The 26,842-nt window shown below is 32.2% G+C and overlaps 1 protein-coding gene across 2 annotated transcripts; it reads left to right on the forward strand.

Moving 5' to 3' along the window:
- The first annotated feature begins 7,265 nt into the window (after positions 1–7,265).
- LOC105777323 (uncharacterized) lies at positions 7,266–11,705 on the forward strand. 2 transcript variants are annotated; one of them, XR_001128251.2, is made up of 6 exons: positions 7,266–7,672; positions 7,999–8,932; positions 9,248–9,343; positions 10,257–10,499; positions 10,680–10,816; positions 11,198–11,210. XR_001128251.2 is itself a non-coding variant. In XM_012600534.2 (5 exons), exons 1-5 carry the CDS (start codon positions 7,410–7,412, stop codon positions 11,331–11,333), a joined length of 1,566 nt encoding a protein of 521 aa, XP_012455988.1. In that variant the 5' UTR covers positions 7,273–7,409; the 3' UTR covers positions 11,334–11,705. The 2 variants fall into 2 exon arrangements, 1 of the variants encoding a protein (XP_012455988.1); XM_012600534.2 differs by lacking the exon at positions 10,257–10,499 and having other exon boundaries at positions 7,273–7,672; positions 11,198–11,705.
- Positions 11,706–26,842: the final 15,137 nt, after the last annotated feature.

The raw sequence follows: 26,842 nt of genomic DNA on the forward strand, positions 1-26,842 counted from the left end.
CCAGATGTTTCTAAATTAAAAGAGTTGATACTTTGCTAAGCTCATGATAGTCCTTTTACTTTGCATCCTGGAGGAACTAAAATGTATCGCGATCTACAAGAATCCTATTGGTGGCCTGAAATGAAAAGAGACGTGGTCGAGTTTGTGGGTAAATGCTTAACTTGTCAATGAGTTAAGGCAGAACATCAGGTTCCCACAAGATTACTTCAACTATTTCTTTCCTGAGTGGAAATGGGACCGTATCACAATGGATTTTGTAACAAGGTTACTTTTATCAGCAAGTAGGAAAAATACTGTGTGGGTGATTGTTGATCGACTCACAAAATCAGCTTATTTCATAGCAGTCAAGACTGATTGGTCATTCTATAAACTTGTTGAAGAGTATATTCAAGAAATTGTGAGATTGCACAGTGTCCCTATGTCAATAATCTCTGATCGAGATCCGCGGTTCACTTCAAGATTTTGAAAATAGTTGCACGAATCTCTTGGTACGTGACTTAATTTTTAGCACAGCTTTTCACTCAGAAATAGATGGACAATCTGAACGTGTTATTCAGATTTTGGAATATATGCTTCGCACTTGTGTTTTTGATTTTGAATCAAATTAGGAGCGTTAGTTACCTTTGGTTGAATTCGTATATAACAATAGCTTTCAATCGAGTATTCAAATGGCTCCGTACAAAGCTTTATACAATCGTAGGTGTCGAACACCTATTTGCTGGATGTAATTGGGTGATAGAAGAATGATAGGGCCGAAACTAATCCAAGAAACGGAAAATATTGTTAAGAAAATTCAAGATAGATTGAAGACATCTTTTGATAAACAGAAATTGTATACAGATTTGAAACGTCGAGATATTGAATTTTCTATTGGCGATAAAGTATTTCTTAAAGTTTTTCCTTGGAAGAAAATTTTGAGATTTGGTCTAAAAGAGAAGCTGAGTCCTCGTTTTATCGGACCGTATGAGATCACAAAAAAAGTGGGACCAGTTGCGTATAATTTAGCTTTGCCTGCGGAATTACAGAAAATGCATGACATTTTTCACGTTTCAATGCTTAGAAGATATGATTGGATCCGTCTCACGTTATTTCGACGGAAGACATTGAAATTTTCCCGATTTGTCGTTTGAAGAAGAATCGAATGAGATTTTGGCTCGCGAGATGAAAGTGTTGCATAACAAGCGAGTTCTATTAGTGAAAGTGTTATGGCATAGTCATAATGTCGAGGAAGCGACTTGGGAACCGAAAGAGACGATGAGATCTCAGCACCCTCATCTCTTCTTAGGTAAATTTCGGGGACGAAATTTAATTGGGGGAGAGTTGGAATGACCTTTTAGTTAGGGGTGTCAGAAAGTGAATTCGCGGGACTCTGTTCCCATAAATTGGACTCATAAATATTTTTACGAAGCTAGTTGTATAGTTAATTATGTTCCGGTTAAGTGAATTTGCATGAATTAAGAGTTACTATAGTATAACGACTAAATGAATATAATAATGATAATAAATATAATAATAGAATAGTAAGTGGAAACATGCAAAATTAAATAATAAAAAAAAGAAGAAAGAAAAAAAGGAGAACGCACAGCCTAGGGTTTGAAATATTTCCAAGTTTCATTGGTTAGTCAATTTAGTCCATTTTCTTATAATTTTTATGTTTTTGGAATCTCGATGTTAAGTACAACCCGAACCATGTTGAAATTTTAGCATTGGTTAAGATTTAAATGTTGTTAATGTTGAATAGTTTTAGTATTAGGGTGATATATTTTGAAGCTAGAAATGGAAAAAGGGTTAAATTGTATAACAAATTGTAACTTTTGAGGAATAGGGACTAAATTGTGAAAAATTAAAAATTTAGGGGTTTAATTGAAAATAAGGAGCTAAATTTAGCTTAAAGTGAAATTAGTATAAAAATATAGGATTAAATGTGAAGAACAAAAATTAGTCTCGGTTTAGGGACTAAATTGAAATTTAGGAAAATATTGAGTAAAAAATTGAAATATTCAATGTGAAATTGAATTTTGTGGTATTGATGTATTTTAATTATTTTAATTTCGTAGCTAACGTCGTACCAGAATCCTCGACTAAAAAGGGGAAGGATAAAATCGACGTCAAATAGCTCGGAATCTACGATTTGTGTTTCTATAATCCAAACTAAGTTTTAAATTATTGCATTTTGATTTCTTGCGTATGGTAAGCATTGGAGGTGAGAACTATTGTGTTTTACAATTGAAATAGATTGACTTGGTATGTGATGAATTTATTGAATTTATATTGATTGAATTGAATAGGTGTATATGTGATAATGTGCTTATATGAAATTTGATATTGGATATATATATTGAAAGCGAAATGGAACCCTATTAACTGTATCGGGCTGAGTCGGATATAGATGGCATGCCATAGGATAAGAAGAGTTTAAGGATTTCTTCGACTTCAAGTCGATGAGGCACTAGGTGCCAATTTACTTCGGTTTAACCAATAAGACACTGGGTGTCAATTTATATAGCATTGGGTGCAGTTATTACTTCAGGTTTATCCGATGGGGCACTAGGTGCCAAACTGGTGTGTTGGTTGGATCCGTGCATTCGTCCGAGTCCGAGTCATGTTAATAGGGTAATTAAACAATAAAGTTCTATACTTGATATTGAATGGTATTGTATGTGAATTGGAAATGAGATAGTGAATTGAAACATGAAAAATGAGATTTGTTGTCATTAAATGAAATACATGAGTTATGTACTCAGGAATTGAATATGGAATGGACAATGTCATTGTATAAACAAATGTGGTTTGATATGTAAAAAGCTATTTATATAGCAAGTGATGTGAATTGGGACTTGTTAAATAAATTAAATATGACAGCATGTTTAAATGGAGTATAATATGAAATGATATGCTATTAAGCGTGAATTCAAAATGATGGTATATGGTAGTTGTGAGCTTAAACAATAATATGTTTGCATAACTCAAATTATGCATTTTGTATCCTCATGTCTTTAATTGTTCGGATTATAGAAATATCATTGGGTTTCACTCAGCGTATGGTTTTGTTTTCTGTGCGCAGGTTAGGTACTTCTCTTTTGATTGCTGATTCAACATCCAACAACAATCTCGATCTCAAATGTGGTGATGTTTACCTTTTGTAATGGCATGTACCTATGATGTGTTTGGTTTTTAATGAATTTGGTATATGTGATGTAATTGAGTTTCAGTATAATGTTGACTTGGTATATATATATATATATATAAACATATGTTTGTGTTTGAAGCCATAATTTAGGCATGTTGATTTGAACCTAAGATTGTTAGGTGTATGTGAATTTAATATTGATGTTTAGATAGTTATAAACTAGGCTAAATAGAGTGATTTTGGTATGTTTTAAACTTTGATTTAAATGATACATTTATGTTATGTTTTGATGATATAAATGTGGTACCAATGAGGGTACATTGGTTAGGCACCTAGAATGATTGTTTTGGCATGTTTTAAGTGTGTTAGATCGTATTTTGAATAGGTTAAACGAATAGTTTTTGAGTTACTTAATGCCCAAGCAAGTAGGAAAGGGTAAACTTGTTGTTTAAGGCACATTGTAGGTCCACACGGCCAAACACAATAGAGTGTGACTTGGTCGTGTGAGACACACGACTAGCACACGGGCGTGTGTCTCAGCCGTGTGAGTCACATGTCTTGGCCACACGGTAAATATAAAAAATGTATCAGACCAGATTAGTTAGTTGGACTTGTTAGACCTAAATCGGCAACGGTATCAATCTAGAGAAAGCTATCAGACTTGTTGGCTTGGGAATTAGACGAATCTGTTGAACTGGCAAATCGATGGCTTGACCGGTTCGACCACCGGTCTAGTTTTGAGAAGTTGGATAATAAAATTTTGGTTTGATAAAAATATTAAAAAAATAAAAAAAATCGGTTCAACTGCTTGGTTCCTAGGTCAACCGGTCTAATGGCTTTCTCTGGACCGGTACCATTGTTGATTTTGGGATAATCAGTCCAATTCAAGTTTTTATGATTTTTTTTTAATTTTTATAAGTTTATATCAATTTTAATAATTTTTTATATATTTTTTATAAATTTTACAATTTTTTATTTTAAGAATTCTAATACTTTTTAAAAATTTTAAATTATTTAAATAAGTTTTATTAATTTTATATTTTATAATTTACTAGAATTTTATATTTTTATAATATTTATATTTTTTATATTTTTAAAATATTAATAAGTTTATATTAATTTTAATATTTTAATATTAAATATTTTTATAATATTTTTCTTATTTTTAATATCTTTTATGATTTTTAATCACTTTTTATGGAGAAAAATATTAGATTAAACCAGAAGCTACAACGTGTCACCATCTGATTGGTTTATTAATTTATTTTAATGGTTAACGTGGTCAATAATGGAAGCTGTTAACAGAGGGGCCTAATTGGTTATTTTAGTTAGCGGTAATGGCTTAATTAGGTGCAAATTTAATGTAAGGGCTTAATTGATTTTTTTTTTTACATTTTCTTAAGGGCTTTTTGACATATAAGTCTAATAATAAAAATGTAAAAAGAAAGATAAAGAGTACTTGTTTCACACGGAATGAACAACTTATAAATAAAATGATCTTATATATCTCTTTGGTGTCATTATCGTATGAAAATTTCTTTTGAAATATTGATGCTACTAATTGATGCTATTTATAGATCTTAATTTTAATTTTAATTGATATATAACTCTAATACTAATTAAGTGATAATTAAGAGTTAAAATCAATCTCTATTTATATACTTAGGCTTTTATTCAAGTTATGATTTTATTTTATTACGTTAATAAATATGAAAATAAAAAATTTAATAATGAAAATAAAAATAATTCAGAATTTTTAAAATAATATTTTGACATTAATTATTAATTATTTTGACTTATTAGTAGTGAGTATACTTAGCCTTTTATTCAAGTTATAACTCTATTTTAGAGTTAATAAAATTGTCACAACTTATTTTTAAATAGAGTTATAACTAATAGTTCTAAATTAAATTGTAAATGTTTTTAAATGCCAATTTAGTAATATGGTAGAAAATAAAGAATATTTTGGTCGATTTAAAACCTTTTCAAACTCGTACATTTTTATATATATATATATATATATATATATAAATCTGATATGTTAATAATTTATATTAAAATATTTTATTAAATTTATTAAATCTATAATATATTTAGTCTTCAATTGAATTGTTGTCACTAATTATTTGGACATCAACTTAATTTAAAATGACTAAAAATCTTATATTTAAAATTTAACACTTATTATTATATTTATGAGAGTTTTTTCTTTTTATATACACATTTTAAAAATTTATAAAAGGAAAAATCTATAATTGATGAGATTTGAACTTAAGATATTAAAAATCAGTAAAGCCTTAATTTTGCCATTTCAACAAAAAAAATTTGTTTATGAATTTTATTATAAATACTAAAATTCTATCACATGTATATACGTGTGTAAATTATGTATTTAGAACACAAATATTAGTTTGAAAATAATATATAATGATTTAAAACTAATTAATAATGATACATAAAATATGTACGATACTAAAATAAATAAATTAATTAAATTGTGAGTTAAATAAAATTTAAACACGTAAATACATTTTATTAACAATGCTAAATGCATTACAATTTTTTTATCATGATGTTGTCATCAATCTTTAGTTAGTGTCGAGTTCACTTATGACACTCATTCAATTAACAACATTATTAGAGTCTATTTGTTTACATATAAAAGGTTTTACGAAAAATGTTTTCTACATTTTCCTATGTTTGTTTCACTTAAAACAGTTTGGTCAACGGAAAATAATTTACATGTCAACGTAAAATAAGCCCTTTTGCCTGTAAAATGACTTACCATTTTGTAAGACGTAAGTCATTTTTCGGAAAAGAATTCATATATAGATAATTTTATTTTTATATAAAAATTAACTTAAATCAAGCTTAATATTATTATATTGATAATAAATTTTATTTTTATTCTTAAAATATTTAAAATTATTAAAATATTGATATAAAATATTATATTTTTCAATATTATTAAACATACATATTTAATTATTTATATTTAGTCATATAATAAATTATTAATATAATTTATTATTTTAATAAATTAATTTAATATTTAAATTTTATTTTAATAATAAATTTTAAAAATAATGATTTTAAATAATATTCTTCACATATTATTGAAAATATTCAATATTAATATTTTAATAACAAATATTTGTTATAATTATAAATTTATTAATAATAAATATTTTGTAGTATAAAGGTTAAAATATGTTATAAGTCTATGTACTCTTTACAAATTTGCAATTTAGTCTTTGTACTTTTATTTTCAAAAATTTAATCCTCTACTTTTCGATTTGAAAATCAAGTCCAATTATTAACATTGTTAATTTTTTTATCAATTCTGTTGATGTCACATTTTAAATAAAAAATACTCATTTGGTAGTCACGTAACTAAAAATGACGTTATAATGAACTGAAGTTTAACAAAATATTTTTACAATATGCAAAAACAATGTAAAATATAAATTTATAGATATAAAATTAACTAAATTAAACAATGAAAAATAGGAAAACCTCAAATGTATGTTTGTTTCATTGAAAACAACTTTTATGAAACATTTTAAGAAATTTGTCAAACAATGAAAATATTTTACACAGATTCATCCAAACACCGAAAATGTAACTTTTCTAAAAAGTAAGTCATTTTCCAAAAATCATTTTCCATAAGTTATTTTCAAGTGAAACAAATAGACCCTTAATATATAGAATTAATGGAGGTAATAAAGAATGCATAATACAATTAAAATGTAAATATCATATTAAAATAAAAGTTTTGGTTTAACAGTAAAGTTCATGTTTTATTGATATAAATAGCAACTTAATCAAATTAATTTTTTATTGATTCGTGATATTAACTCAGTGGCGTACTCAAGTAAAATTTAAATATTATTCTATTTTTAAAAAATACCAGTCGCCACCTAGCAATAGAAATGTGTCCTAGAGGGGCTTTGAAGAACTAGAAAAATGTTATAATTCCCGAAGCCCAACTGAGAAAGGGCCAGAGGGGATGATGGATGTCCGAACTGAGAAATATCTTCATCATTATCAGGAACCCAGTATTAGTGTTGGGCCGATGAATAAAAAATAGTAACGTAACAAAAAAGAAGATGCTGAGTCGCTGTCAATGCTTCTTCACTGCTTTTGCATCGGTTAGGACTCATTTTTGTGTTGCTGGTGTCTCTCTCTCTTTCTTTACCAATTTCCAGAACACAACGCCAGATACCTCTAACAACAACAACAAAAAACAGACGATCCCCGCCCTCAACCAAAAAAAGAAATGCTGCAAGATATGAAGCAGAGACAGTTTCGAAGGGGAAGGATTAAGATTCCCATGTTTGTTGTTTGTGTTGGTTTGTTTCTTTGCTTCTCAAATGTTAATGCTTCCATTCATGAGTATAGAATGGAAGCTTTTAGCCCAAAATCCGATGCTTTCTTTTTCCATGGAGGCAGTGAAGGTCTCTATGCTTCTAAGATCCATGAACCCACCACTGATGCTTCTTCTGAAACCAAACCATCTTTCAAGGGGAAGTCCATCATCAGGTACTTTTTTTATTTATATTTACTCTTCCTTCATTTGATCTTTGCTTTTGCTTTTGCCTTTCCTTTCATTTGAAGAATTATTTTTACACTTTCTAGTTCTACTGTTGGTTTTGATTTTTTTGGACTTCGATTCACATTGAGAATCATCATCATCATTTTCACGCGATAGTATGATGATGCCCCTTCCATTTCGAAACCCTAGCTACTTTTTAGTTAACAATTTGATTGGCCATGTGCTTAATTTGGTAGATACATAGTGTCAGTCACAATTTGGTAGTGATTGCTATTGAATGTTGATGTTACTGTACCTGTTGGAATATTTTCAGTTTTGATCCGGTCACCTTTGTGAGACCGAAAGAGACTGCAAAGAGCCATCATCAGATGCAGCAGAACACGGGATTAGTGGAAGCAATCATACTCGAAGTTAAAGATAGAGCAAGGATTGGAGGGTCTTCTTTAAAATCCGATGCCATTTGCTGCAACAAACAACTTGCGGACCAAGGGTCCTGCAACCAAGGTGAGGTTATCATCCAACATAACCCGAACAACCTTGGGTGGCCTAAACGGATTAAGACCTTTTTCCAAGGAGACAATGAAGAAGCTAAAATGGATGTTGAAACAGTTGAGATAAACAGCACCGGGATGTACTACCTTTATTTTATGTTCTGCGATCCCCAACTCAAGGGTACTCTTATTAAAGGAAGGACCGTGTGGAAGAACCCCAATGGTTATTTACCTGGGAAGATGGCTCCGTTGATGACATTTTATGGTCTCATGTCTTTGGCTTACCTTGTGCTTGGCCTTGCCTGGTTTCTAAGGTTCGTTCAGTTCTGGAAGGATATCATCCATTTACACTACCATATCACCCTTGTTATTGCTCTTGGAATGTGTGAGATGGCTGTCTGGTACTTCGAATATTCTAATTTCAATTCAACTGGGACCAGACCAATGGGTATTACATTGTGGGCAGTCACATTTGGCTCTGTTAAGAAAACTTTAGCTCGCCTTCTTCTTTTGGTGGTTTCCATGGGCTTTGGTGTAGTGAGGCCAACACTTGGTGGCTTAACATCCAAAGTAGTTCTGCTTGGTCTGATATATTTTATTGCGACAGAGGCACTTGAGCTAGTAGAACACTTGGGGAACATTAATGACTTTTCTGGGAAAGCAAAGTTAGTTTTGGTACTACCTGTTGCGTTTTTGGATGCTTGTTTTATTCTATGGATTTTCTCATCACTGTCAAAAACTTTGGAGAAACTTCAGGTAAGACTCGTTTCACTTAAAACTATTAGTACTTATTTGGGATTAATAGCGATAGATGTAGAAACTGATAGACATGACTAGGCAATATATGTATCTGCGGCATGAAGCTCTATCAGAAATCAAAATTCACTAAGCCTTGCTACTGTATTTGTGGGGTGTTTAGTTACTAAAAATTTCCTGGCGGCAGTAGGCTCTGTATAAATAAGTCAATTTTCTGAAACTTTAAGTTATTCATACCAGCTGTACTCTTATCTAAATTGCAACAACTTTTAAAATGGTCGATTTATTTCCATTTCTTCTATTTCTTGGGTGTAGATGAGAAGAAACTTGGCAAAATTGGAGTTATACCGCAAGTTCACTAATGCACTTGCCGTGTCTGTGTTGCTTTCTATTGCTTGGATCGGCTTTGAGGTAATACTACAACCTAGTTGAGATGGGATATTTATTCTATACATCCATTATGGCACAATTAAGGGTTAGTTTTTTTTAAAGATTTAAACAAGCCAAATCCTTCTCTTTGATTTGAACAATGTAATCTTCATTCTGCCTCTCTCTTCTAATATTCCTAGTTGAATCAAATCACTTTTATGTGCCAAAGCATCTCTATCTTTACACTGCAGAGGTTAAACCTTCTAGGTCACTTTTCTCTCAATTTATTTTCAATCATTGCCACATCTACCATCTTAAAAATATATATTCTGTTATTTATCCATCACTCCTGACACGCTGACTGATCTATCTTACGAATCTTCTGTGGACTCTTTAACTGCCCAAGATTTCATACCACCAACCATAACTGTCCTTGTGTTATTTTTAGGGAGTCATCCCTCCTCTTTGCTAGACTTATTTTGCGGGCATGTCTTCTAACTTGCCAACATCCCACTCTGTAAAAGCATAGCTTGTCTTAGGGCCTTCCTAGAGATTTTGCTTCAAAGTTCAACCTAGTTAGTTGGTACTTTTAAGTCTGGGAAAAAGGACAAATTCATCAGTTTTCTTGTTCATCCTGCCTGCTCAAATGCTATAGTTAACAAAGCTTTCCTTACGGATTGTTGAAGTAAGGTACTAAAAACAATCAGTTTTAGGACTTCCGTGATTTTCTATTCTAACTTCAATACTCCACCGCCACTCTCATTCTTACTTATATTGAAATTATGCTCCACATCTAGATCCTACTTAATCTAAAAATCTTTCAGAATCAACCTGCTTAGTCATATCTGCTAAAACATCGGCAAATGGAAATAATAGGCACCCACTTATAATTGGATGTTTACCATTATTGATGCAACTAATTGTAATATCTACATCAACTCTTGGCTCTACTTAGTCACCTCCTATGCATTCCATGGGAAAGGAAGATGGCAATTGGCAAGCTCTTTTTGTGGAAATGACTTTCCTGCAAGATGTGTTCCAAATGAAGCAAAAAATAAAGTTCTAGAGGCATGGGAGTGAAAAAAGACTTCTTGTTTGCTAATTGTGGTACTTGAGATTTCTTCTTCAGAGTTCTCAGGCATGCTGATAAATTCATGATTCTGTGTGTCAACACCAGCTTCGTGAAGTTTGATATTGTGTAATTTTCTCTTTTCATCATATTTGTGCATACTTTTATCACCACTTACAAGCCCGCTCCCCCTCCCCCCACCAACTCCTTTTCTCAGCCAACTCATGAACATCCAAAAGAGTTCAGAACAGTAAAGCAAACTAAAGAATAAACAAGAATAATTAAAACTTTGATTTTCTATTGGCGCAGCTATACTTCAATGCAACTGATCCACTGAGTGAGTTTTGGCAAATTGCATGGATCATCCCAGCTTTCTGGAATATGCTTGCGTACTGTCTCTTGGTGGTCATATGTGTTCTCTGGGCTCCTTCACGTAACCCAACGAGGTACTTTTATATTTGCTACAGGCAGTTTTTGCATTTCAGTGCTTGATAGTTAACCCTTGCATTTACCTAACAAATATCTTGCTCCAGAAAATCTTTATTTTTTGAGTTCGATCATTAATGGTGACAATATATAAGTTCCCTGTATCTGGAACAGATACGAAGTTTCACTTTTCAGTTAAATAGCTAGCTGAAGTATGAATTATGATTTAATCCTTTGATGTCTGCTTACTATGACAGCTTTGTATTAGTACTTGATCTTACTGTAGGTCTAGTATATTTTGCTGGTTGATATGCGATGAGATGTTTATTTTATACTTTTATTTAGAGTACAAAAAAATCTAAGGATGAGTTTTTGGCCATTAATGTGGTGTGGACTTGTAGATATGCATACATGGAGGGGATGGGTGAGGACTCCGATGAGGAGGGTATTGCATTGACCGGAAACAGTGGGGACATGGCAATGAAGCTGGAAAGGCAGGCAATCGGAGATGATCTTGAAGAGGATAAGCGTGAATAGATTGACAACCTCCATGTATAATACTAAAAAATCCTATTGAAGCTTCGGTTGCATACCTAGGAAATATCAGCATACCTTGAATATCCGGTCTGTGTCATATGTATAAAGAACTCGTGACAGAAACACTTGGAGAAGGCATGAACAAAGAGAAAATTGCAGTATTGGTGAAATATTATAGCTCAACTGTAATGGTCTGACCAGTGCTAATTTAAGCAATGAGCAAAGCCAACCTTGTGTTTAGCTCATCTTCAGGTTGTCATGCCTCATTTCTCACCATACCAGTATACCATAGCATAGTATGTTCTAATTAAAATCTTTGTTATTATATCTATGAATACTATGGTAGCTTAAAGTTCATACTTTTCTGATAAACCCCATCTGGCCTTCATTTTTCTTCCACCGTTTTGGACATAAATGCCTTTTACCCGGTTCATGTTGCAGATAATGTCTTTTCTTCTCTTAAATTTGTTTAGCATAAAATGGTTTTTGAATGGGCATAAAACGAATGACAGTGAATAAAGAAGATTATCCTACCTTCTGTGCTGCATCTTTTGCCATTTCATCATGACATATCTAATCTTGATGGCCCAAGTTTTGTCTTTTATACATAAATTATGTGTATAAATAAGCGTGAATAACACAAGTTATTTTCCTGGTCTTTTAATTTTATAAAATCTCTTTTAACTTTTTCAAATCATTTTAAAATGAATCAAGTCAAAATTTATTTTTTTAAAAAGTATTTGTAAACTATGCAATATCTTTTGCTGCTCAACCATCATAATTCACCTAAATTTCCTTGGAATTGTTCTACTTTCACTGTTTTATTAGAAGCAAAGTTAGAAAGTGTGATAGAAAGGGTTTACAAATTGTATAATTAAAAGACGTAATGGCTAGAATCGTTTTATTTAGAGAAATCGATACTTTAACTTTTATGAAATCATAGATACTTGTAGCTGTCCTAATTCTTAAATTTCTGTGTTTTCACTGATCACATTAGGGATTGGTTCAATTCAATAATTTTCTTTCCAATTTCAATGTTGTGTAATATGCTTTAATAGGAGCAAATCTTTGAAAATGAATATTTGGGTAAATAATTGTGAAGGAAAGGAATGAAATGAAGGGAAAAGAAATTATATATGATTATTTTGTTTGGATGGTTAAAATTAATGAAGGAAAGGAAAGTGAAAGATTTTTCACTACTTTTGGTTAAACCGTAAAAAGTTCAGGAAATTATTTTTTTTGGCATAATTGCCAAAAATAAAAAAGCCCTCAACCTTTGGTGGCTTTTGGATATATGTTCCTAACAATTTTTTTTTTTTAATTTCAGCTCTCAACGTAACAAATTTTTTAAACATCAACCCAGTTGAAACGGTAACCGTCAGCTGACTATTAGTCAATAGTCGGTCAAAAAAATTGGTCTATGTGGCATTCCAGTTGACTAATGATATGGCAGACATTTAAATAATAACACTGATGTGGCAAAAAATTTAAAAAATTTAATAAACTTAAAACAAAAAAAACCCTAAATCCCCCAAATAATCTTAAACCCCCAAATTCAAAACTTTTTTCTCAAATCCTAAAATCCCCAACTCGTCAAATTCTCCAAATCGTGAAATTCCCAAATTCATAACATCTAAAATATTCGTTGAATCCCTAAAATCTTGAAATCCCTAAATATTGAAATCTCTAAATAGCTAGCATTTTGAAATATTCTTGAAATCCCTAAAAATTTTATAAACCAAATTGTTGAATCCCTAAAACTTTTAGGAACAAAAAAGCTTCAACAATCGTGAGCAGTTTCCGTAACCCAAAATCAAAAGGTAAGTGCTTTCTTATTTGGTTTGTTTGGAAAATAAATTCCATTTCTGGTTTCGTTTGTTGGTTATTTGCGATTTATTATTGCAATTTCAGTGCCACAATGTAGGGTTTGTTCTGTCAATTTGTGACATGACAGTGGTCCCGATGTTGTTGATTTCTGTTACTCAAGCAAAAATATGTTAAAATTGTAGACATGTGTTACTGTTTTGTATTGTATTCAAAGAAGTGGTCCCGATGTAGGTAGTGAGTTTTATTTTTTTTAATTTTTTTTGCTTAGAAAATTGTTTGTTTATGCTTTGCAGATGTCATCAGATGAGGAATATTATATTATTTTGCACGTGGGTGGGCACTTTGTAAAGGACCCCTATGTTAGATATGTAGGTGGGGAAGTGATTAGGCTTAAAGAGGACCCAGACACAATATATTATTTTGAATTATGTAAAATAGTGAAAATTGGGTTAGGGCTTAACACTGTCTTGTTAATATATTTTCATGAGCCTAGTACAGTAGGGTTACAAAATAATCTAAGGGTGATTTATGATGACACTTCTACCATAGCTATGTTAGACTTTTGGGTCAAGTTTAAGGAGATTGACCTATATGTTGAACATGAGGTTGATAACTCTATAATTGTAGACGAAATGTTTTTGTTGACTGTTGGGGGGTGATGTTGAAGAGGTAGAAGTTGATGAGGAGGGTGATGATGAATGGGTAGAATCTAATGGTGAAAGTGATCTGAAAATGGTAGAATTTGTTGGGGAGGGTGATGTAGAAGGGGTACAAGCTGATGGGGAGGGTGTGTTTGCTACTGGTATTGAGGTAGATGAGTATGGTGGTGTGGAAAATGATGGGTAGATTAGTTTAGGGTCTACTATTGGAAAGGATAATGATAGTGAAATTGTTGTTGATGAATATGTTGGTGATTTTGTAACATCAGATGAAGTGGATAATGTTGTTGATGAATATGCTGGTGATTTTGCAACATTAGATGGAGTGGATAATGTTGCTGTTGCTAATAGTGGAGAAGAGGAGGATGGGAATGAGACTGAGGTATGGGACTCAGATGAACATGGAAGCTTGGTTGGGTCCGATAAAGATAAAGAACATGAAGATGGTGAGAGAAAGAGGAGCAAGTTTCCCTTATATAGCGATAAGTTAAAATTTAGCTTGGAAATGTTGTTTAAGGATGACAAACAGTTTAAGAGTGCAATTCGAAAGTACTCCAAAGAATGTAGAAGACAACTGAAGTTTATTAAGAATGAACAAAAAAGGGTTGTTGTGAGATGCATTGCTTCCCCTAACTGCCCATGAAGAATTAGGGCTAGCTACAATCCTGTTGTGAAATGCTTGCAAATAAAGATGTTTCAGGATAAGCACCATTGTTCGGTTAGTTTTAAGAACAAAATGGTGACTGTTGCTATGATTGCCCAATATTTTGAAGCAACTATCAAGGATCACCCTACGATGAAGCTGAGGGAAATTTAAAGAATATGTGCTTCTGGGATGCATGTAAATGTGACCATTGACTATTGTTATAGAGTGAAGAAAATAGTGAAAGAGAAAATGGTTGGGGATCATAAGGAGGAATTTGGCCTACTATGAGACTATGCTCATGAGTTAAGGTCAAAGATGCCATGAAGCATAATAAAAATAGTTGTTCAAAGGGTGATAGCAGACTCCCTTCCTCATTTTAAGAGGTATTATGTGTGCTTTGATGCACTAAAGAGAGGTTGGAAAGCTGGGTGTAGGCCACTTATTGGGTTAGATGGTTACTACCTAAAAGGCCCATTTAAGAGTGAATTTCTCACAGTTGTTGGAAGGGACGCAAACAACCAGATGTTCCCTATTGCATGGGCTGTGATTGAAGTGGAGTGCACTGATTTATGGGCCTGGTTTCTCAGTCTCCTATCAACTGATTTGGACTTGGAAGATGGGTATGGGTACATAATTATCAGTGACCAACAAAAGGCTAGTGAATATGAAAATTTAAGCTTGATATTTTTTTTATTTTGGTATTTGTATTTAACTAAAATTTTCTAACAATATATCAGGTTTATTATTTTGAGTTAGGGCCTTGAGATTGCAATTTTTGACATACTGCCAAGGGTGGAGCATAGGAATTGTGCGAGGCACGTGTTTACAAATTGGTCAGGGAAGAAGTTAAGGAAATCTTATAAGTGTGATTTCTAGTAGATTGTGAAGTACACGACTGAGAGGGAGTGGGATGATCTATGTTCAGCACTGGAAAAGAAAGATAAGGATGCTTACGATAATTTAATGAAAAGTCTCCCAAGATGTGGACTATGGCATTTTTGGGGACTACTTGTAAATCAGATATAGTTTACAACAATTTGTGTGAAGCATTCAATTCAAGCATTGTTGAAGCTAGGTTCAAAAGCATTATCAGAATGCTTGAGGATATTAGGACCAAGATGATGACTAGAATAGTACAAAAAAGGAAGTTATATAATAGATGGAATCAAAATTAAGGTCCATTGGTGAAAGCTAAGTTACATACCAACAAAAAGGACCATGTAGATGGCAACTAATATGGAATGGTAAAGATGGATGTGAGTTGAGGAAAGGAAGTTATCAATATACAGTGGACCTAAATTAAAGGATATGTAGTTGTAGAAGTTGGCAGATTAGTGGGATTCCATGTTCCCATGCATGTGCTGTCGTGTATCATTCAGGGTTTCAATTAGATGAATATCTGCATGAATGTTATCACATTGGTACCTACAAGAAAGCTTACTCTTTTCCAATGCAGCCCATAAATGGGCCACATGATTGGGGAAAAAATGGTATTGAGCCTGTGCTATCTTCTATTGAAAGGAAGATGTCTAGGAGGCCCCCAAAAAATAGGAGGATGGCCAAAGATGAACCAAAAAATTTAAAGCTTGGCCACTTGAGTAGGAAAGGTCTACTCATAACATGTACTCAATGTGACCAACGTGGCCATAACAAGTAGTCTTGCACAAATTCGAAACAGGTACAGTGTTGTTCTTCAGTTATATGTATTGAGTAAATTTTTTATTTTATTGTCTAACCAATGATTATGGTCCACATTTTTGCAGCAAGATGCACAACTACCCAAACAAAAGGGGAAATCTCCTATTAAAAGGTCAACTACCTCAAATAAATTTAAGGGAAAGTGAACATTTTATGTGAGTTACTTTCTTTTACTATTGATCAAACATTGTATATTGTTTTAATATTAATATAAAATGATCTTGTAGTCCGGTAGAACCATAAGGAGAATGACGACAACTTCATGCCAAGATGGTAGTGGACAAACTTCTTCAACACCAGTTGCAAGAACATGAGTAAATCATCGTTATTTTGTTTTGAATGACTTCTGTTGTTTGTCTTGTGATTCACAGTAATAACTTGCCATTGAACTTGTACAATCTTATATGGAAAAAATACAACTTCATTATATATATCTATTGTAGTTTCTCTGGAACTGGGGATGCTATCTTTTTCTTTATGTTGTATGCCAAAGCATGCCATAATTCATTTCATGACTGTGCATATAACCTTCTACAAATAGGTCATACAACATAAGTCTCTTATTGCAACAATTTTCTGTCTGCAAAGTTCCTTTGTCAAGCAAATAATTTTATCCAGGGTGCCATAATTTCATTTATCTATTTACATCTTATATGCTGGTTATACGTGCCAAAACTAGCTTGGCCTACAACATTTATCTTGTATCTATTTTCTGTTTCGCAGGACCATTTCGCGATAGCTCATAATCCAAAAAGGACAGTGTAAGGTATTCTGCCTACAATATTTTGAGCCTATAAGATTCTGGTTTTGGAACACAAGATGGTAGTCACATTTTGACCCTACAACATTCTAGTATTGGAATACACCAATGTTGAATGTTATTTTGGTTTTTTTTTTTTTTGTAGTTCATGTATAGCTCACTCACATTCTGGTTTTTGGCTGGTATAGCGTGAATGGTGTATAGGATAATCATATGTTTTTTAAAGTACATTTATCCAAATTGCAATAGGGAAATCATATGCTTAAATGATCAAATTAGTCCTTTCAGTCTTATGTTTATTGTCACTGCATTATTTACTAAGCTAAATTAAATTAAGCATAAACAATAAATATTGGTCATTACTTCCAAGCATAATGTTAAGTTATATAAAAAAAAACCAAAATTGGTCATTAGTTCCAAACATAAGCAAACATATGTTGGATCATTTTACATTTAATCAACATTTGCAACTGCTAGCTACATATGCCTTTTACCAAAGAAACCTATGGTGATGCATACAATATATAACATAGAGTAAAAAAATAATATCTTATACATTGACTTCTCTTTCTTAATAACTTTATTTTTTTACTTCATGGTCAACATTTTCTTCCTTAATGTTACTTCTCCTTCAGCACCACAAACTAATCTACCTTTTGCAACCTCAATTTCAACAACACTACTGCCACCATTATGGTTACCATCAAATGCAACCAAATCCATAACATTCCTTCTAAGTGCTAAATTATCCTTCAAAAGATTTCGTTCACTGTCACGCAATTGACACAGTAACTCAGTCGCACGGTCACACATTTTTCCATCGTACGAAGAAATTATAACCACCGTCCTACGAACAAACCCCAATTCATCCAAATTGAAATAATCCAAATTGAAAACAAAGTTAATTATGAGATTTATGAAATCATCAAAATTGAGCTTAAGCTCAATTTGCAAATAAAAAATCTTCACTTACCCGAAAATCTGAACAAATATAAAATCTCCTCCCCAGATTTAAATCGCTCTATGAAGTGTCTCTTGGAGCTAACTTATTGAGTGACATTTTACTGTTGGTCCATCGTAGACATACTCCATCCGCGATGAAGTAACAATATTTGCGTATAATGATTTTTTTTTGAACCATGTGTTACCCAACCTCTAGACTGACTATTCGAACTATGTGAATCCATGATTTCAAATGACAAGGAAGAAAAATAAAAATTTCTAGAAAGATTAGGGATTTCACAATTTGGTTCTAAAGGATTAAGGATGTAGAAAAATCCCTCAATCAATGATTCAAAAATGAGTTTACTGAAGATTTTAGGGATTCAGCGGAGATTTTAGATGTTATGGATTTGAGGATTTCACGATTTGGGGAATTTGACGAGTTGGAGATTTTAGAATTTGGGGAGAGTTTCAAATTTAAGGGTTTGAGATGATTTAGGGGATTTAGGGTTTTTTGTTTATGTTTATTAAATTTGTTTAATTTTTTTCCACGTCAGCATTATTATTTGAATGTCTGCCACATCATCAGCTAACTGGCACACTACATAGACCAATATTTTTGACCAGCTGGTGACTAACAGTCAGCTGATGATTACTATTTCAACTGGGTTGATGTCTGAAAAATCCATTACGGTGAAGGCCAAAATCAGAAACAAAAAAAGTTACGAGCATATATCCAAAAGCCCCCAAAAGGTTGAGGTCTTTTTTTTTGCAATTATGCCTATTTTTTGTGTGAAATTTTGCATAACTAAATATTCCTAAATAAATACAACTACTACCTTAATAAGCTTATACTCCTCCTAAGGTTCCTCAAGATTCTAAATTACGTTCCCTGGGTAGGTCTCACCTTTGAGTGACAATATACTACTACTTATAATATATTTTTTCATTATATCCTTTTTATAAAAAAACTTACCTACAAAGCTAATAGGATAACAATGACATTTTGCATTTTAAAGGAAACATCACTTTCCTTTCCTCAACTTTTTCCCTAAATTGAGGTAATTTAAGGGAAAGTAAAGGATATTCAACTCCCCTTACTTTTACTTGCTTAAATATAAAAAATTATCCAAACAATGAAAATGATATTGCTTTCCCTTGTTTTTATACAATCCAAACATAGAGTTAATGAAGAACTTAAACTAAAAAAAAGAAGCAAGGAACCGATTTCAATAAAGAAAGAGGCCTATTTGTCCAAATTGGAGTTCTACAAAGACACCTTGATCAAATCATCAGTCTCATTCTGAGATGAACTAGCACTGGAGGATGACATCATGGACGTGGAGTCAGAAGATGAGGAAATCGAAGAAAGCTTTGCAATGGAACAAGAGAGTGAACTGCATATGCTTATTTCAAAAGAGGATATGCATAAAATTAGAAAGAAATGGGAGCACACTCTCATTGTTAAAGTGTTTGGCAAGGCTATGGGCTTTTTTTATTTCTCAAAATAAGACTCCAAGCTCTGTGGAAGTTAAAAGGAGCTTATAAAATCATTGATCTAGGGCAAGATTTATTTTTTATTAAATTCATGTGTGTTATTTACTATGATTATGTCTTAAAAGAAGGTTATTGGTTTGTTAGGATCATTTCTTAACCTTACAAAAATAGACTCCTAACTTTCGAGCCTCACAAGCCTATTCCAACTCCGTTGCAGCCTTGATTTTGTCCACTAAAGTTGCCTATGAGTATTACAATTCCAATATCCTCTAGAAACCTTGGAAAGGAATAAGAGGTTTGTTGATGATTGATAACCATACTATAAGTGTATTTCACTTATTATGGACTTCATCTTGACCTTTATATTGTTAGGTCTAGTTAATAGACAATATCTTGAGAGCTTTAAGCCTTCTAAAAGGATCCAACAAGGTTACCCTTTGCCTTACATTTTTATTTGCATGCCTTACCCTTAGTATCGAGAATGCACATGAAGGAAAATTTGAAACCTGATCAAAATCTCTACGAGAGGGCCTAACCTATTACACCTTCTATTCTTGGATGGCATGGCCTTGTTTGTGAAGTTTGTTGGAACATTTTCAAATATTTATATTATTCTAATAACTATAAATGAATGGGTGTAATTAATCAAAAGATAAATCTTTTGATCATTGGTCAAAAGTTATATCATTTGATTTTTGAAAAAGAATTATAACTATTCAAACAATACTATTTGAATAGTTATAAAATTAAATGAATAATTATTATTTATTTATTCATAAAGACACCTATTGAAAGATGTCTCTATGAAGAGACATGAAAATTCCTAGTTTCATTTGGAAATCACACCAACAAGTTCTAAAAGTTCTTTCTATGCTTCCTCATTTTCTAATAATATTTGATTGTTCTATAAAGAGTTACTGTAAAAATTCTTTGTAAAAACTAAGTTTCTTGCTATACATTGCTTAGTGCTTAGTGGACTATTCTCGTTTGTGCAAAACGTAAATAATCATTGGCTTCATTGTATCATCGAGGTTAATTTGCTTGGAACTTATTTGCACACTGAAGATAGGTGGGGGCAATATAACCTTAAAGATAGTGGCTTGATACACGCCTTGGAGCCTTGTCCTATTTCTTCTTTTTCTATTCGATTTCTGTTCATGTGTTTGAGATTTTCCTCACCGAAAAATTGTACTAACAATTTTAAGGTTATATTTCATGATGACTACCACAACACATGAAAGTGGAACACTGAGGGAGTTGGCTTCTGACTTTGTCAAACTTGATCGGTTTGATGGTGGCAATTTCTGACGATGGCAGAAAAAGATGCACTTTTTATTATCAACTTTGAAGATTGCTTATGTATTGGATACTCTAAGACCTAAAGAGAATGAAAACGAATCTGTTGTTGTAACCCGAGAAAGGAAAAAATGGGACAATGCTGATTGCATGTGAATGGGCCACATATTGAATGGTTTATTTGATGATTTGTTTGACACCTATCAAAATGAGGTCACTGCTAAAGAATTATGGGACAAATTGGAGACAAGATACATGACCGAAGATGTTACAAGTAAGAAATTTCTTGTTAGTCATTTCAATAATTATCAAATGGTTGATGGTTGTTCTGTTATGGAACAATTCTATGATATTGAAAAGATGTTGAATCAATTTAAGCAATATGATATGAAAATGGATGAAATGATTGTTGTATCCTCCATAATAGACAAACTTCCTTCATCTTAGAAAGCCTTTAAAAGAAGTATAAAACATAAGAAAAATGAAATATCTCTTGAGGCTTTGGCAAATCATCTTCGTATTGAAGAAGAATATTGAAAGCAAGATCAGAATCTAAAATTTTAAAAATGCCAAAGTGTATGTTACGGAGGAAGTGCAGATTACAAAACCATTTAAGAGAAAGTTCAAACAGACTAATAGAGCACCTAAGTTCAAAATGAAACAAAAGGGATCATGCTATCATTGTGGTAAGTCGGGACATTTCAAGAATGAATGTCAATGTTTAAAGAAGAAACCATCTTCTAAGGCTGATAATAACGAAAAGTTCGTTACAATGATATTTGAAATTAATATGGCACGAGATGATAATACATGGTGGATTAATACTGGAGCAACCAAACATGTATGCAAAGACAAAAGCATGTTCACAAAGTTCACACAATGTGAAAATGACAATGGCTTGTACATGGGAAATTCTTCCACCGCAACAGTCAAAGGCAAAGGGTCTGAACTACAATTCACTTCTGGAAAGGTTTTAAATTTAAATGATGTATATTATGTACCAAAAGTTAGGAATAATTTAGTGTCTGGAAGTCTGTTGAATAAGTTTGGTTTCAAACTTGTTTTTGAGGCAAATAAGTTTATTTTGTCTAAAGGAGGAATTTTTGTAGGGAAAGGGTATATGTATAAGAGTATGTTCAAACTCAATATTATTAATAAGAATAAAAATATTATTTCGCTTATATGGTTGAATCTTTTGTTTATGGCATTATAGATTAGGTTATTTGAATTATAGAAAATTGAATGACATGTATAATTTAGATTTAATTCTGCTTTTAATAATAATATTGAAAAATGCAATACATGTATGTTGACTAAAATTATAAGAAACCATTTCCCTAAGGTTAAAAGGAAAACAAAATTGTTTGATTTGATAGATAGTGATTTATGTGACATGCATAATACTCCTATATTAGGTGGAAAGAAATATTTTGTTACTTTTATTAATGATTGTTCTAAATATTGTTATGTATATTTATTGCATTCAAAAGATGAAGCACTTGATAAATTTAAAGTTTATAAATCTGAAGTTGAACTTTAGTGTGAATCATTTATCAAGTGCTTAAGATCGGATAGAGGTGGAGAATACTATAATCCAAGTTATTTTGAATCCATTGAAATTGTCCATCAAGTTTCAGCCCCTTACACACCACAACAAAACGGTGTAGTTGGAAGGAAAAATAAAGTCTTGACTGAAATGGTAAATTCAATGTTATCATATTCAAGTCTTGGATAAGGTTTTTGGGGAGAAGCTGTTCTAACAATTTGTCATATATTGAATAGAGTTCCTAATAAGGAAACTAAAATAACCCGCTATGAACAATGGAAGAAAAGGAAACCAAACCTTAATTATTTAAAGTTTTGGGGTTGTAGAGCTATTGTCAAAGTTCCAACACCTAAACATAAAAAGTTAGGTGAAAGAGGAATTGAATGCATATTTATAGGATATGCACATAATAGCAAGGCATATAGGTTCATGGTAATTGAACCAAATGATTCAATTTCAATTAATACTGCTATTGAATCAAGAGATGCTATTTCTTATGAAAATAGATTTAATTCTATTTCAAGACAATTACAGCACAACAATTGATTCATTCTTCAAATAAGAATGAGATTCCATTGGAATAAATTGATAATAATGATGAATCTTGTCAAGAATTAAGAAGAAGTAAAAGGATTAAAGAGGTTAAAGATTTTGGACCAGATTTCATTATGTTTCTTGTAAAAGGAAAATGTGAAAGTATATGCAATAAAATACCTTATTGTTATAATATGGAATCTGATCCTATTACATTTGAAGAGGCAATGAAATCTCAAGACTTTGCTTTTTGGAAAGAGGCAATAAATGATGAGATGGATTCAATAATGGGAAATCAAAATTGGATCTTAGTTGATCTTCCACTGGATTCCAAACCAATAGGTTGTAAATGGGTCTTCAAAAACAAAATGAAGGTCGATGGAACCATTGATAAATTTAAAGCAAGGTTGGTAGCCAAAAGTTTTACACAAAAACAAGGTATTGATTACTTTGATACCTATGCTTCAGTAGCAAGAATTGCTACAATTAGACTCGTAATATCACTTACCTCTATATATAATTTGGTTGTTCACCAAATGGATGTTAAAACTGCATTTTTAAATGGTAAATTACAAGAGGAAGTGTACATGGAACAACCAGAAAGATTTGTTGTTCCAGGACAGGAGCATAAGGTATGTAAGCTTGTTAAATCTTTATATGGACTTAAACAAGCACCAAAACAATGGCACAAAAAGTTTGACAAAGTTGTTTTAGCTAATGGCTGTAAAATAAATGAATTTGATAAGTGCATATAATATAGCAAATTTGAAAATAAAAAAGGTGTCATAATTTGCTTATATGTAGATGACATGCTCATTTTTTGCACGGATTTGGAACAAATAAAAAACACAAAGAAATTCTTGTCAAGCAATTTTGCTATGAAGGATATGGGTATAACAGATGCTATTCTTAGAATTAAAATAACCTAAGATGAAAGCACTATAACTTTATCACAATCACATTACATTGAAAAGGTGCTTAAAAAGTTTGGTCTTTTCAACTGTATACAAGCATCTACACCCATGGATCCTCAAATAAAATTAGTATCTAATGCTAGTAGGAAAATTGATCAGTTGAAATATACAAGTCTAATTGGTTGTCTTACGTACATAATGGCTTGTACAAGACCAGATATTGCATATGCTATTGGGAAATTGAGTAGGTACACAAGTAATCCAAGTAGTTTGCATTGGTAAGCTTTGAATAGAGTACTTAGGTACTTAAAGAAAACTATTAATTATGCAATGTGTTATAATGGATATCCTCCAGTTTTAGAAGGGTATTCGGATGCTAGTTGGTTACAAGTTTGGAAGATCATTCATCTACTAGTGGATGAATCTTCATTCTTGGTGGAGGAGTCATTTCTTGGGGTTCCAAGAAACAAACGTGTATTACTGATTCCACTATGGCAGCAGAATTTATTGCATTAGTCGTTACATTTAAAGAAGCAGAATGGTTAAGAAATTTGCTTTATGATGTACCTTTATGGCCTAAGCCAATTTCATCTATTTTTATCCGTTTGTGATAGTGAGGCTACTCTAGCAAAGGCATATAGCCAAGTATATAATGGAAAGTCCAAACAAATTGGATTAAGACATAGCTATGTATGACAATTAATCTCTGATAGAGTGATCACTATTAATTTTGTGAGGTCAAGTGAAAATTTGGCGGATCCTTTGACAAAAAGTCTTGCTAGAAATGCAGTAAAAATGACCTCAAAAGGGATAGGACTCAAGCCCATTAATTAGAGTCACCCATGATGGAAACTCGACTCAAAGCTTGGTATAACGTCAAGTCTTAAGTTCAATGAGACAAAGTACATCATTAGTATGTGACTGTTAGCACTATAAATAAATTCATTCTAAGATTAAAGTGTTAGGTACCCGTAATGATAAGGGAAGGATGAGTAATATACTCTTAATGAACCCATAACATAAATATGTTAGAGTGTTATAATTACGGGAACACTTTTGATAGGATCTACCTATGTGAGTGGAAATGTGGCCGCTTCTAGGAGCTCAAAGGCTTGGCTCTGACAACACTCATGGAAAGAGGACACAGACACATGGCCATAATAGTGCCCCTAGATACTATGCGTTGACCGATGTTGAAATTATTGTGTGAGATGTGTTCGATTAATCAAATGGAATAGTTGGTTCAAACCTTAGTCTACCATGCAATTTCGATTAATTTTAACATATTTTCACTAAATAAAGGTTCAATCGTAAGACACCTTCATTTATGCAAATTGATTTCCAAGAATATCAAAATCTAAATATTTTGAAAATAGGGGGAGATTGTTGGAACATTTTCAAATATTTATAGTATTCCAAGAACTATAAATGAATGAGTGTAATTAATCAAAAGATAAATCTTTTGATCATTGGTCAAAAGTTATATCATTTGACTTTTAAAGAATTATAACTATTCAAACAATACTATTTGAATAGTTATAAAATTAAATGAATAATTATTATTTATTTATTCATAAAGACACCTATTGAAAGATATTTCTATGAAGAGACATGAAAATTCCTATAAATAGGAATAGGGGTTCATTTGGAAATTACACCAACAAGTTTTAAAGGTTCTTTCTATTCTTCTTCATTTTCTAATATTATTAGATTGTTCTATAAAGAGTTACTGCAAAAATTCTTTGTAGAAATTGAGTTTCTTGCTATACGTTGCTTAGTGCTTAATGGACTATTCTCGTCAGTACAAAATGCAAATAGTCATTGGCTTCATTGTATCCTCGAGGTTAATTTGCTTGGAACTCATTTGCACATCGAAGATAGGTGAGGGAAAATATAACCTTAAAGATAGTGGCTTGATACACGCCTTGGAGCCTTGCCTTATTTCTTCTTTTTTTGTTTGAGTTTCGTTTGTGTGTTTGAGATTTTCCTCACCGGAGATTTGTACTAACAAAGTTTGACATAGAAAACATTAACACCATAAAACAAGTGTTAACTAATTTCTATCATGAATCTAGTCAAAAGATTAGTTCCACTAAATCAAAAGTATTTTTCTCTCCTAGTATTAGGACGTTTCATAGGAACTTGGTCCTTCAAGAGCTCAATATCCAAGAGATAGAAGGTCTAGGTAGATACTTGGTTTTCTTATTCATAGTAAGAGAGTGTCCAAACAAGATTGTAGTTTCGCCGTTAAAAAGGTTTACTCTAAGCTCAGTAATTGGAAGGCCAACCTCATTTCTCTTGCCACGCATGTAAACCTTATCCAAGCAACTACCTCAACTATCCTCACCTATTTTATGCAATGTAACTTAATCCCTGCGAGTATCTATAATGAACTTGATAGGATTGATCAAATTTTTGTTTGGGGTGAGAATTAGAATAAAAGGAAACTCCACCATGTTAAGTTGAATACGAGTCACTAATCCCAAGAGTATGGGAAGACTAGGAATCAAGGTCTCTAAGGCACATAACCAAATCTCCTTATTAAGTTGGGTTGGAGAATTATGACTAAAAGAGAGAAATTGTGGGCTCAAATTCTATTGAAATTATTAATTGTAAGAAACCTAAAAAAAAAGAGAGAGATACGCATCCACGGTTTGGAGATCTCTTAGGAAAGTGAGTTACCTTATCGATAAGGGTATTGAATAGAAATTCTATAATGGGAGTGACATCGATTTTTAAACCAATAATTGGTCGGGTTTAGGCTTGATTAGGAACCTTATTGAAGGTCTTTTAAATTGTGATGAAGAGAGCTTGGATTTCGAGGTTTTTAGAAATAATTCAGGGAGAATGGGTTCTACTTCATTTTCTTTGCCTTTGACTCGAGACATTATCAATGCTCTTTTTAGTATTCCTATTGCCATTACCATAGAGAGTATAGACACCTTCATATGAGCTTTTACTGAAAATGGGTGCTTTAGTCTTGTTAGTTCTTATGATCTAATCATTAGAAATAACTACAATCAAGATATTAAGGCTGGTGTTTGGAAGGCTCTTTGGAACTTAAAAAATTCCTCCTAATGTCATTTTCTTCCTTTCGGAGTGCACTCATAAATCCATTCCTACTCGATCTTTTTTAATTATGAGTAAGCTCCAAAATCAAAGTGTTTGACCCTTTTGTAAAGTTTGCAAG

The sequence above is a fragment of the Gossypium raimondii genome, chromosome 10 (genome assembly GCF_025698545.1).
Source record: "Gossypium raimondii isolate GPD5lz chromosome 10, ASM2569854v1, whole genome shotgun sequence".
Classification (NCBI taxonomy): Eukaryota; Viridiplantae; Streptophyta; class Magnoliopsida; order Malvales; family Malvaceae; genus Gossypium; species Gossypium raimondii.

Bases quoted from the DNA above. Each gene is read 5' to 3' on its own strand.
- LOC105777323 (XM_012600534.2), top strand. From the start codon at position 7,410: ATGCTGCAAGATATGAAGCAGAGACAGTTTCGAAGGGGAAGGATTAAG. The intron at 7,673-7,998 runs GTACTTTTTTTA...GAATATTTTCAG, and splicing joins AAGGGGAAGTCCATCATCAG to TTTTGATCCGGTCACCTTTG. The intron at 9,344-10,679 runs GTAATACTACAA...CTATTGGCGCAG, and splicing joins TTGCTTGGATCGGCTTTGAG to CTATACTTCAATGCAACTGA.